At 37.3% G+C, this 13,808-nt stretch overlaps 1 protein-coding gene across 2 annotated transcripts in view; it reads left to right on the top strand.

Moving 5' to 3' along the window:
• LOC144977194 (trafficking protein particle complex subunit 8-like) overlaps positions 1-13,808 on the top strand; it is a 170,296-nt gene that overhangs the window by 25,948 nt on the left and 130,540 nt on the right. Inside the window, exons 1-2 of one of the 2 annotated variants that reach the window (XM_078922134.1) lie at positions 5,590-6,890; positions 7,605-7,779. Coding sequence is in view for 1 of the 2 variants with exons in the window: in XM_078922133.1 (XP_078778259.1) it covers positions 7,605-7,779 (175 nt within the window). In the remaining variant the exon portion in view is untranslated. Of the gene's footprint in view, positions 1-5,589; positions 6,891-7,604; positions 7,780-13,808 lie in introns of those variants that run through there. The other variant, XM_078922133.1, reaches the window with a different exon arrangement.

Below are 13,808 nucleotides of genomic sequence, written 5' to 3' on the forward strand. Positions count from 1 at the left end.
TAAAGTTAATTATATGGAGATATGTATTAAATATATATATATATATATATATATATATATATATATATATATATATATATATAATATATATATATATATATATATATATAATATATATATATATATATATATATATATATATATATATATATATATATATATATATATATATATATATAATATATTATATATATATATATATATATATATATATATATATATATATATATATATATATATATATATATATATATATATATATATATATATATATATAATATATATATATATATATATATATATATATATAGCATAATAATGAAGACAGTTACTCACGATATGACAGGAATGAGGAGTGGTGATAGGAAAGAGAGGGGTTAGCGAGGTGTGTGATCATGGGGAGAATGTCAAGAGTAGGAACATTGAGAGTGGAAAAGGAAATGTGAATATGAAAGGTGTTGGTATAGTAAAGGTAAAGGAAAGCCCCCTCCAACCACAACATCATCATCACTGCCACTAGTATTACAAACATCATCACTACCACTACTACTGCAATCACCACCACATCATCATCACTACCACTACTACTGCAACCACCACCACATCATCATCACTACCACTACTACTACAACCACCACTACCACCACATCATCATCACTACCACTACCACAACTACCATCACTATTACAACCACCACCACATCATCATCACTACCACTACTACTACAACCACCACCACATCATCATCACTACTACTACTGCTACAACCATCACAACCAAATCGTCATCACTACCACTACTACTGCAACAACCACTACCACATCATCATCAATACCACTACTACACATACAACCACAACACTCACCACACATCATCATCCTGACCACTACAACACACACACCATCATCACCAACACTATTACATCGTCATTAGCACTACTACTACAACCACCACCACCAAATCATCATTACCACTACTACTACAACCACCACCACCACATCACTACTACTACAACCACCACCAGCACATCATCATTACCACTACTACTACTTCAACCACCACCACCACATCATCACTAGCACTACTACTACAACCACCACCACCACATTATCACTACCACTACTACTGCAACCACCACCACCACATCATCATCACTGCAACTACCACTACTACTACAACCACCACTACAACATCACTACCACTACTACTACAACCACCACCACCACATCATCACTATCACTACTACTACTACAACAACCACCACCACCACATCATCACTACCACTACTACTACAAGCACCACCACCACTTCATCTTCATCACTACCACCACCACTGCTACTACAATCACCACCACCACCACATCATCACTACCACTACAACCACCAGCATTACATCATCACTACCACTACTACTACAATGACCACGACCACATCATCATCACTACCACTACTACTACAACCACCACCACCACATCATCACTACCATCACCACATCATCATTACCACTACTACTACTACAACCACCACCACCACATCACCACTTGCACTACTACTACAACCACCACCACCACATCATCACTACCACTACTACTGCAACCACCACCACCACATCATCATCACTGCAACTACCACTACTACTACAACCACCACTACAACATCACTACCACTACTACTACAACCACCACCACCACTACATCATCACTATCAATACTACTAAAACAACCACCACATCATCACTACCACTACTACTATAAGCACCACAACCACTTCATCTTCATCACTACCACCACCACCACCACTGCTACTACAACCACCACCACCACCACATCATAATCACTACCACTACTACTACAACCACATCATAATCACTACTACTACTACTACTACTACTACTACTACTACTACTACTACTACTACTACTACTACTACTACAACCACCACTACATCATCATCATCATCACTACCACTACTACTACAACCACCACCACCACATCATCACTGTCACTACTACTACAACCACCACCACCCCATCATCATTACCACTACTACTACTACAACCACCACCACCACCACATTATCATCATTACCACGACTAATACTACAAACACCATTACCACAATATCATCACTACCATTTGTACTACAATCACCATCACCACCACATCAACGACACTACCACCACTACTACAACCACCACCACATCATTATCATCACAACCACAACTACTACAACCACTATACCACCACCACATCATCATCACTACAACTACTACTTCAACCACCACCACCACCAACATATCATCATCACTACCACTACTACTACAACAACAACCACTATCACATCTTCATCATCACTACTACTATTACTACAACCACCAACACCACATTACCACCTGTACTACAATCTCTACCATTAGGTTTTGGCGCTTTACTTCATTTGAAATAAGGAAACTTGGTGATTGTATTTGGCGATGTGTTTATGTATCATAATATTATTCTAATCAGTTATCTATTTAGAACTATACAATATGTAAACACAATATCAAATACCATTCGAATTCCTTTTTCTTGTGTGCGGAAATTCCTCTTTCGGCGTTGAAATTCCTACGAGTGGTGTCTGAAACTCCTGTGAGCCAAATTTAAAGTTGGCGTCTCTGTATCAGTAATAATGAACTGCAGGAGGCTAAATAGCAACTAAATGTCTGGATGGGATTGGTGCCTGTCATCAATCAAATGAAGGAGGCATTTGACAATTTTAATGAAGAGGAGGACAATGGTGAATCTGGCTCTTCGCAGCCAGTCAGCACCATAACCACTGACACTGGTTTTTCGTGATCAGTCAATGACAATGGAATGGATGTGCAAATGTGACCCTACGCCTCGAAGTGGTATTAAGTCGGGATTTGGAAAACGAAGAAAATTGGTTTTAAAGTGAAAAAGGTCAAAATGATCAAATTTCATTTTTTGTTTTTGTTTCAGAAACTACAATCATTTTTCTACACAAAAACATAATTCAACATAAATATTTGCAATAAGTTGTGTAATTTCAAGTTTTAAAATACAACTATCAGTGACGCATTCAACACGAGAGTTGCCTTTCTCTCAGATAGCCACCATTTCCAAAGCTTAATAAAATACTGCATGCTTTCTCCGACCAATAACATGTTAGGTATCACAGCAAAGTGCGTGTCTTTATCTATCTCAGAGAATGCATGGCTAAATCGGCAGTTACATGGTTAAACCAATAATGAACTTTAAAAACTGTAAACAAGACTAGCATAAGAGATTCTGATTGGTCGAAACTGATCACATGCGCCTCTCGGCCATTGAGGTGCCCAGGCTTTGTATGGTCACAAAGGTTGGCATGGTCAACGCGTGCATGCTTTGTGTGTGTGTGTGTGTTTGCGCATTTGGATACACACCACATGTTCTTATTTCTTTGTCTAACTGCATTGTATAATGAGGCAAAGTACCTATCTTTCAGAAATTTAACACTAGCTAAGTCTTAACGTTATTTAAATTACTTTGTTAGGAACAACAGTTTCATCGACTTAGACATTGTCTACGATAAGCGTCTTTAAATTAAAAAAGCAGAAAAGTAAACAAAGCCTTCCAAAATTAATGAGTTGCTGATGGAAATACTAACAAAAAATGAAACCAATAAATGTATGGATAAACAAACTGACAGAAAGGCAGAAATAGATAGACAGACAGATAGATAGATAGATAGATTTATGAAAATGAGGAGAGAGAGGAGAGAGAGAGAGAGAGGAGAGAGAGAGAGAGAGAAGAGAAGAGAGAGAGAGAGAGAGAGAGAACGTCTGATACAGAGCGAAAGAGATAGGTTGAGAGGAAGATATTTTTGATAAAGAGAAAGAGATGGGGGGGGGGGGGGGGGGGGGGGGGGGAGAGAGTGGAAGAGAGAGAGAGAGAGAGAAAGATGTTCGTTTTCATCGAATTATGGAAGGGTGTGGGGGTGAGAGTTAAAACAATCCACAATGTTTGCGAACGCTAAGCAAAAGGGGAGGACAGTTGACCACAAGGTGAGATGATAAATAGTGACATGTCCTAAACAACTGGGAGTTCTAGCTCTAAGAAGAAGATTCAATTACATGATTTCATGCTGGTCATTTCAAAATAAGCCCCACCCCTCCTCCTCAAGCTGTCAACTGACTCAAAATGGTAACAAATGGTTTGACTAGTCCAATTTTATTCAAATGCAATCTCATTGGTCAATATGTTTCCAATTGATTGACTTTGACTTATTATATTATCTTTTCTATAACTATCCCTACCAATTCTTTGCTCCGCCTCCCATCCGATCCTTTCTTTATATCTAGCCCAATCGCAATCGCTCTCTCTTTCAATACAAACACATACACACACACACACACTTTTCCTGCCTTCTTTAAAGCACAAGCGTTTCCCCCCCCCCCCTCTCTTGCTCTCTTTCTCTCTCTCTCTCTCCCGTGTGTTTCTTTCACACATACAAACACGTACACACCCACATTTTCCCTCCTGTCCTCTTTAATGCACAAGCTATGAAATTATTAGCTATTCTTTAACTGTATCTGGGTGGGGCTCCTGACCTCCCATAGAGGGCAGGGAGGTACTTACTTTGTCTTCTATCCCCCTATATCTGTTTTCCAACTTGCTTTCTGTCTTTGTCTTGGAATGAGATTACTTGGTTTTGTCCTGGCCCTGGCCAGATACCCTGGCTGGGAGAGAAACAGTCACATATATAGTTAGAATTTTGGGAGATGATATTTTTTTCCTTGTAAATCATCTCTCTGTTATGCATTGTATTATTTTTGTTTACATGATATATATATTGAAATTTTGAGTGTATACCTCTTAGTGGGGACCTGTGCTCGTGTCTGGATGAGACTTTAGGTGATCTCAAACTAAGTACTTTGACAGTGTACTTTTGGAATCTACATATGTTTCCTATTTGAACCAATTCCCCTTTGTCTTATCTTTTCTTGAGTGTTTTAATTGTCATTCTAGAACTTTTTACTATCCCATTTTCTCCCTTTTTACTGGCGCTGATATGACCTTAATGTGTTGCAAGCGCCGTAAAACCCTTAAAAACAAAAAAACAATTTAACTGTATACATTTTGAAGTCGTATTTCCTCTATTAAATAAAACAAAAATGTCATAATATTAATTCTTATTTCATTGATTGTTTAATTAAATGTCAAAAACCTGTCAACAAGTGGAGAATTTCATGAAGCTGCAGGCATTTATTGGTGTTTTTATTAATTCAGGAGCATCTTACATAATAATAAATAACTACAAAAGTAACAATTGGATTATTGCAAAAATTTGTGTGCATATTTTTTAATGTATGTTCTAAACTCATGCCAAATTTTTATTTCTCTTGTTAAATTTTCAATGCTCGTATCCAAGGAGTTACCTTTGCCCATTGATTCGACTGCGTGAAAAAGGTGCCTCAACTTCAAAGTTGATTTCCTCAAAGCTTGTTTTTTACACTCTCCCTACTTCTATCAGTCATAACTCTGCAATGAAAAATCAGAATTTTATAAATTTGGTATCAAATTTTAGGCATAAAATAAGCTTTGATTGGGTACAAAAAAAAATTGAAAAATTGAAAATCCCGACTTAATTCCGCTTCGAGGCGAAGGGTCCTGCCTTTCGCGGTCAGATGATGCGGGTGATGGTGAAGGCATTGATAATCTTATGGACAATTCATTTTCATATTTTGACAATGTTGTGGGCATAATAATGTTCGTAATATAGCATCAGGAGTCACCCAAGTGATGTACAATGGACTATCAAAAGATACTGTCAACAAACTTTTGGAGAAGTACCGAGTGACTGCTAACTGTCCTAACTAACTGCGGAAGTTTTTTAACAAATATCCCCTATTAGTCGTATGAGAGATGCATCCCTCCAAAAGGTTCAATTTAGAAAGTAACATCCCCTCAGAGTCACTAGAAAGCATTTCAGACAGGGTTGCGCTCGTGGCAAATGCTTCTCATGCTTTGGATCTTTTCAGAAGTCTTTCCTTTAGACGGGAAATTAGAGAGGAGTTTAGTACTTTATGACAGCCTCATATCCTGTAACGGACTAGTTGTTTGGCAGCAATATTAAAGAAAAAATAAAGGAATTAAATGATTCTGTTCAAATTGCGAAATCTTCTCAAAGAGTTGCCTCATACTGTGGCAACAAAATGTTCAGGAGAGACATTGAAAAGGAGGAATTCAACAAGGTAAAGGTAGTTTTGGTGGTTGGTGGTAGAACTAAATTATTTATATCTGAATGGGGGAAAGTTCACAATTATATTACAATGTGTTTCTGTTTGCAAAATTGATTTTGTCTACCCCTTTTCAACTAAAACCCGATCATGTTATCCATTTTTATGAGGATGAATAAAAGGCTTTAGACGAAATGATAAAGCAGTATGAAAATGATGTGTTATCAAGAAATGTAACTGGGAAAGAGATGACTTTGCTAATAATGTTTTTCCTGGGGGAAAAACGACATAAGGATTGTGATAGTAGTAAGAAATAAAGAATGATTCTCAATGTAAAGCGCCTGAATACATTTGTGCATGACACTCACTTTAAGATGGATGCATTGCTTGTCTGCCTTCAACATATTGAACCTGGTTGCTTTATGGCCTCTTTAGACTTATTTAGTGCTTACCACTAAAATTTTTTTACCACAATATCATGCTCTTTCGCAAGGTTTCCGTGATAGCCCTAGGATTTTTACAAAAGTCATGACACCCATAGTTGCTCACCTCCATCATAAGGGAATTATCTGTAGCTTATACAAAGACAAGTTTTACATCCAAGGTCCTTCTTATGAAGAATGTAAAGACAGTTTACAGTACACTGCCAGCATTATCAGATCTTTTTGATTTGAAGTATCCTTAAATGATAATAAGAAGGACCAGATTATTAAGTTGATTGCCAACCTTTCCCCTTCTATACCTGTTAGATTTTTGGCCAAGATTATCGGTATATTGGTTGTTTCATTCCCTGCTGTTGAGTATGGTCCATTATTTTATGGGAGCTTAGAGTTACAAAAAATTGAGGCTCTAAAAAGAGGCTCTAAAAGTTGTCCAGGTGCCAGAGCTATCTCTTAATGAGTTGGAAGGTGTCTAAAGTAAGAAAAGGAGCCTTGTATTGTAATGAGAACCAATTCTTCTGGTTATGGGTACAGAGCAGCTGTGGATGAAATTGCCACACATGGCAAGCATTTTATATTCATGTCTGGCCATCCAATTTAATTTTCTCAGATCTGCTTCAAATTATTCGCAATGTGTCATCTTGAAAGAAGACTTTTTACTTTTTAAAAAGAATTAGTTCGTACACAGAATTATTCATGATTAATCAGAATATTCTTGTATTCTTGGAATTTGTAATAGAGCAAATTTTATCAAGGAATCCTGGTCCAAATTATTTGCATTGTGTCATTTAAAAAAAATAATTTTGTTGGTACACAAAATTATTCACAATTGAGCAGAATTTTCTTGGAATTTGTAATAAAACAAAAGTTTTATCTAGGAATCCTGGTGTGAATTAGATAACGTTTTTAAAAGTACATTTCTATGATCATTCCTTAATTGCAATGCCAGGTATTTTTGTGGTGGCTTCCAGTAATCCAGACCCATTGAGTACATTTACAGCCTTGGCCAATCAGCAAGTCACACAACAGCAACAGTTTCCAAACAAATTGCCTCGGTGGTTTTGTCAAGGGATTTTACACTATTATGTCTTGCTACATGATGTTTTGGATGGGGAACAAAGCCGGTAATATTTTCTTGTACCTTTGTTGTTGTTAATTTATTATGTTATCATTAATTGTGTTTGTTATTTTAATCTTCATGGTAGGGATATGAGAGTGGATGAGTAGAGAAAATAAATTATGTGATATAATGACTTTTAAAGACTCATGTCGACTTTTAAAAAAAAAGTTTTACTAATTTATTGGATTTTGGCCAGTGAAGTGACAATAACTTGAGTGAGATAAAATCTTTGCCTTTTTTCTAACAGTAATCTGTCATGGAAAATATGAATGATGAAACTAAAGTTTTCAGGGCTGTACTGTTTAAAAAGTTTGATAATTTCGAAATCTTGTTTCATTTGAAATGCAGCATTTTACATAGGTTGATGTGTTTTAGCATGCATTTTTGAAATATGTTTATAATATACCTGTTTCTAGCTATTTCTGTAAAATAGATCAGGTTGTGTGCTTTTCTTTGGATTGCAGAAAAGGACCTCATTTTTTTCGATTTAAAACTTTTTCTCTATCATCTTCCTTTTTACTGGTGTTGAAATGACCGAATTGTGACAGTTAAATCCCTTAACTTGAGCATTTATATAGTGCAATATCCACTAAAAATGCTCAAAGCAGGAAAAAGTAGTGTTTAAATTGATGCATTAAAGATTGCAGTTCTGATCCAGAATCATTTAAATCAAAATAAGGTCTCAATTTTTAGCTCTGAAAACCTCTTGATTTGATCCAAATACAGTGCAACCTTGGATAACGACATTGCCAGGAACCGGAAAATTATGTCGTTATCCAAGGGTGTTGTTATTCCAGGGTTTTCAAGATTGTGGAAAAAGGGGACGTGGTGAGACCTGTGAATCTGTACAGTGCAATGCGCAGACCATGGGTGCCAGTTTTCTGGTTCATGCCAGAATTCTGGTTTCGAGATATCTCAAAGCCAAATACCTCCGGTTTCAGTGTTTTGAGTAAAACAACCTAATAGCATCGGTAAAAATGCGAAAACGTGATTCAGCCACCTTTTCAGTGTATTTCACTATGTATTATATGTTGGTTTTTAAAATCAAATTAATTCCCTCATTGTGTCAATATGTTTGCTGTGTAATCATTTAATAATGGTATAAAAAAGGTGATGAAAGTTTAGACCGCATTTTCAGTAGGAACATTTTCAGGTTTGGCAAAGTGTCGAGATTTTAGTTCAGGTTTCAGCACTTCTTCCTGCTGGCACCCATGGCGCAGACCAGTGCCTGAGAGAAGACACATCCTAATGAGGTTAGAATGTGTATTTCTCCTGTTTACAATGGATATACCAATTACGTTTTCACTCTCCAATGTGTATTGTCATTGTTTTGATTGTAAACAAAACTAGAAAATCAAGTACAGTCCACTCCGGATAATCGCAACATCTCCCAAGAAACGGAATTAATTCTATATAAAAGTCACTGGTTAATTGCAACAAACTTCGGTTAATTGCAACAAATGTTTGCCCCCAAAAAGTGGCAAATTCAAGAAATGAATCAAACAAAATATTAAATTTCACAATGGATGTAATCGTGACAGGTTGCAGAATCGAGAGTGAGCGGGATTCAATGCTTAGAGAAAAAAGAAGACGAGACTTTGCAGTATGGGTTTGTGTTGTCATCTGTAACCATTAGAAAGGAGGCGAGGGGGCTGGGCCTAGTCTTTACAATAGGTAAACAATGACAGTTGTAAAGAGGGACTGAGCGGTATTCTTAGTTTTGGGATTGACAACTCTGCATTGTGACCAACGAGTTTGGTGAGAGCTTACTGTCTCTCATCATGACAAATCTCTTTGACTCTTTCAAATGTTGAGAACAAAAGAGTGAAAGTTAATCCAATCTGAATAAGATGTCAGCTTACATCAAAGATGCTTTTGCTTGCCAAAGTTTTTACAGTACTGCCATATGGTTTTTATTTCAATCATATTGCTCAGTTAAATTGTCACGAAAAAAGTAGGATCATTAATAGGAGACAAGGAAGACTTAGAAAGAAGAAAATGTTTATCGACGGCTTCACTAAATAAATTATTACATATCTGTCATCTGCATTTTTTGCGGCCGCAAATATCAGGGCGATCCGCAAATTTTGGCAAATTTCCCAAAATTTGCCAATTTTGGGAAAATTGGCAAATCGCGTGGCAAATTTTTTGGGGAAAAAAGAAGCGAAAACAAAATAACGAAAAAAAAGGTGCGAAACTTGAGAAATGTTGCAGCTTTGCATGGGCCCAAACCAAGCACATTAGGATTTTCAGTCCGAAGAATATTGCTCTCATGCCTCGCAGTGTATCTGCATTCACTGCAATTCCCAATTTTTGTGATATTCCTCAGCATGAGTTCACGAGGTATATTGAGAAACTGGGGCCCAGTGCTGTGAGAGAGTCTGATGCTGGAATTATAGATCTGACCCTATTTTGGAAGTCTGTGGCAGATTATGTTCCAGCTCTCGCTGCATTGGCGTCGCGGTATGCCTTCTCAACATGCTCGTCAGCTGATGCTGAGCGAAGTTTTTCTCTTTACAATCTTGTCTTGTCTTCCAGAAGGCGTATACTCACAGAAAACAACATCAAAGGACTAGTTTTCCTTTACTACAATAAGTTTATCGATGCCTCTTTTTTTTGAGTAGTAAAAGAAAACTAGGCCTTTGATGAGTCTGACTGAAAGTGTACGTTTGTGTGTGTATGTGTATGTGATTGTCTGAAAGTTTGGGCGCATAAATCGCTTTACATTGTGTAAATTAATAAATGTAGCCTCCTTAAATGTAATAAATTGTCTTTTATATATTTTTTTTTCTGTATCGCGTGTTAATTTTTAGTGAAACGCTTAGTTCTCGGCAAATTTTTTTGGCAAATTTCTTGGCAAATTTTGGCAAATTTTAGGTCCCAATTTGGCAAAAAATGCAGATGACAGACACATATGGATTAGAAAAGATAGAATTAAATTAAATACTAAAATCAAATTATACACAACCCTTGTAAAATCTGTGCTTATATACAGCTGCGGAACATGGGCACTGACTGAAACCGAAGAGCAAAGATTAGACAGATTCCATAGAAAACAACTAAAAAGAGTCCTGAATATACGAAAAAATAAGCAATAAAACACTGTATGAAAAATGCAATGAAAGACCCTTATCCATTCAAATCCTGGAGCAATGTGTCAAAGTTGTTGTATTAACAGTGTTTGTTATTTGACAATATTGAGTATACAATCACTATTTCAAATGATTTAAAGCAAGAGATTTCATATCAGTCTTTGGTAATTGCGACATGATGTAGAATATAATATGCCATAAATAATAAATTGTGGTATGTTTATAACACTTAAAGCGAATTGTTATTATTTGGAAAGAAGTATGACGTGAACTCATAATCACTACGTCAGCACAAGATTTTTTGGAATACGATGAATTCATTCATACTTTGTGGTGGGTAACTTGTTTTCATTTTTTACAGTGTAAAATCTCTTAATTTATGTCAGCTGTTTTAAAGTAGTTTTTTTATAGGTCTTAAAAAAGAAAACTTTTTTAATATGGCATCAATATGGTCCAAAATATAGATTCAGTTAGAGAAATTGAGTCAGAGGTTGACACAAATTTTTACAACTTTTGATAGAGGGACAGCTGAGAAAAACCAGAAAAACATGCGCCATTAATTAAAAATTTGACTATAATATCGTACAACACAGATGCTCAGACTTACTTTTAATCTCTATTAATTAAAATCCATGCAATGCTGATGATGAGTTTTGAATACCGAAAATTTTATTTAAGTGCACCAAAATTTACAATCACTTAAAATTAGTAGATCTACATCTTACGATATTAAAATAACAACAAAAAAAAACCCCCACTAAACCCCCCCCCCCCCCCCCCCCCCCCAAAAACAAGGTATAAAACACAATAATTCCAAATTTGGACTGATATTTAGAAAGACATTGATTTTTATGATGAAAATTATAAAGTGAAAGAGGCTGTCATTGTTTTCCAGGCTAATCCAACATGTATTATAAAACCATTAATATCCATAAATGCCCCCATTGGACACAGTATTGCCTTATATCATCTAACCTACACTGAACTCAGACAGGTAATTAACAGTTAACAGGGAAGGGACCCTTAAGAGTTCCATACACTGATAATCGTCTTTTGCTGTGGTTCCATATGAACTGGTGCCAGTGATGACAAAAATCCGGTTTCACCGGAAAAAACTCCGGTCTGGAGCAAAAAATTCCGGGTTCCGGGCAACTTCCGTCAAATTCCGGTGAGGTCAATTTGTTCCAAGGATACCCCCAAACCCCCAAACACCACCACATCATCACTGCCACTAGTATTACAACCATCATCACTACCACTCCAACTGCAACCACTACCGCCACATCATCATCACTACCATTACTACTACGGCCACCACATTATCATCAGTACCACAACTACTATTACAACCACCACCACCACATCATCATCACTACCACAACTACCGTCACTATTACAACCATCACCACCACACTCATCACTACCACTACTACTATAACCACCACCTCATCATCATTACTACCACAACTACCATCACTATTACAACCATCACCACCACTCATCATCACTACCATTACTACTAAAACGACATCGTCATCACTACCACCACCACCACTACTACTACTGCAACCACCACCAGCACATCATCATCACTATAACTACCACTACTACTACAACCACCACTACCACATCATTATCAATACCACTACTAGTTCAACCACCACATCATTTTTACCACTGCTACTACCACTACCACATCATCATCACGACCTCCACTACTACAACCACCACCACATCATAATCACTACCACTACTACTACAACCACCACCACCACCACCACCACATCATCACTACCACTACTACTGCAATCACCACCACCACATCATCATCACTGCAACTACCACTACTACTACAACCACCACCACCACATCATCATCACTACCACTACTACCAGAACCACCACCACTACATCATCATTACCACTACTACTGAAAATTTTTATTCTCTATTGTCTTCTGGCACTTTTCTACTCACTTCATATCTTGTTGTTACCAACATAAGTGCCTGCTCCACTCACTTTTCTGAATTAAAAATTCACCCCATACACCGGAGCATACTCAATGTCTCAATCGTTTCTATGTTATATGTTTGTGATGAGAATATTGGCTATCAAGCTTAACTGCTGGTCAAAATTACTTCGCGATGGTGGCGAACGAATCGGCGATCTCAAGAAGTGGGTGAGAGAGGGATCTAGAAATGACTTTGGGTTTGAAACGAATATTTTTGTGTTCGTGGATAGCTCACACGGTAGAGCCACGCTCTCACCTGCCAGGCGGAGTTGTCGTACCAATAAGGTCGCAGGTTCAAACCCCACCACCGCCGCGAAAAATTTTTTTATTCTCTATTGTCTTCTGGCACCTTTCTACTCACTTCATATCTTGTTGTTACCAACATAAGTGCCTGCTCCACTCACTTTTCTGAATTAAAAATTCACCCCATACACCGGAGCATACTCAATGTCTCAATCGTTTCTATGTTATATGTTTGTGATGAGAATATTGGCTATCAAGCTTAACTGCTGGTCAAAATTACTTCGCGATGGTGGCGAACGAATCGGCGATCTCAAGAAGTGGGTGAGAGAGGGATCTAGAAATGACTTTGGGTTTGAAACGAATATTTTTGTGTTCGTGGATAGCTCACACGTAGAGCCACGCTCTCACCTGCCAGGCGGAGTTGTCGTACCAATAAGGTCGCAGGTTCAAACCCCACCACCGCCGCGAAAAAATTTTTTATTCTCTATTGTCTTCTGGCACTTTTCTACTCACTTCATATCTTGTTGTTACCACTACTACTACAACCACCATCACATCAACACTATCAGTACTACTGCATCCACCACCAATACATCATCATCACTGCAACTACCACTACTACTACAACCACCACCACCACATCATCAGCACTACCACTAATACTACTACAACCACCTCAACCACATCG

The sequence above is a fragment of the Berghia stephanieae genome, chromosome 7 (assembly GCF_034508935.2).
Source record: "Berghia stephanieae isolate SIO BIC M18660-M18661 chromosome 7, UCSD_Bste_1.3, whole genome shotgun sequence".
NCBI lineage: Eukaryota > Metazoa > Mollusca > Gastropoda > Nudibranchia > Aeolidiidae > Berghia > Berghia stephanieae.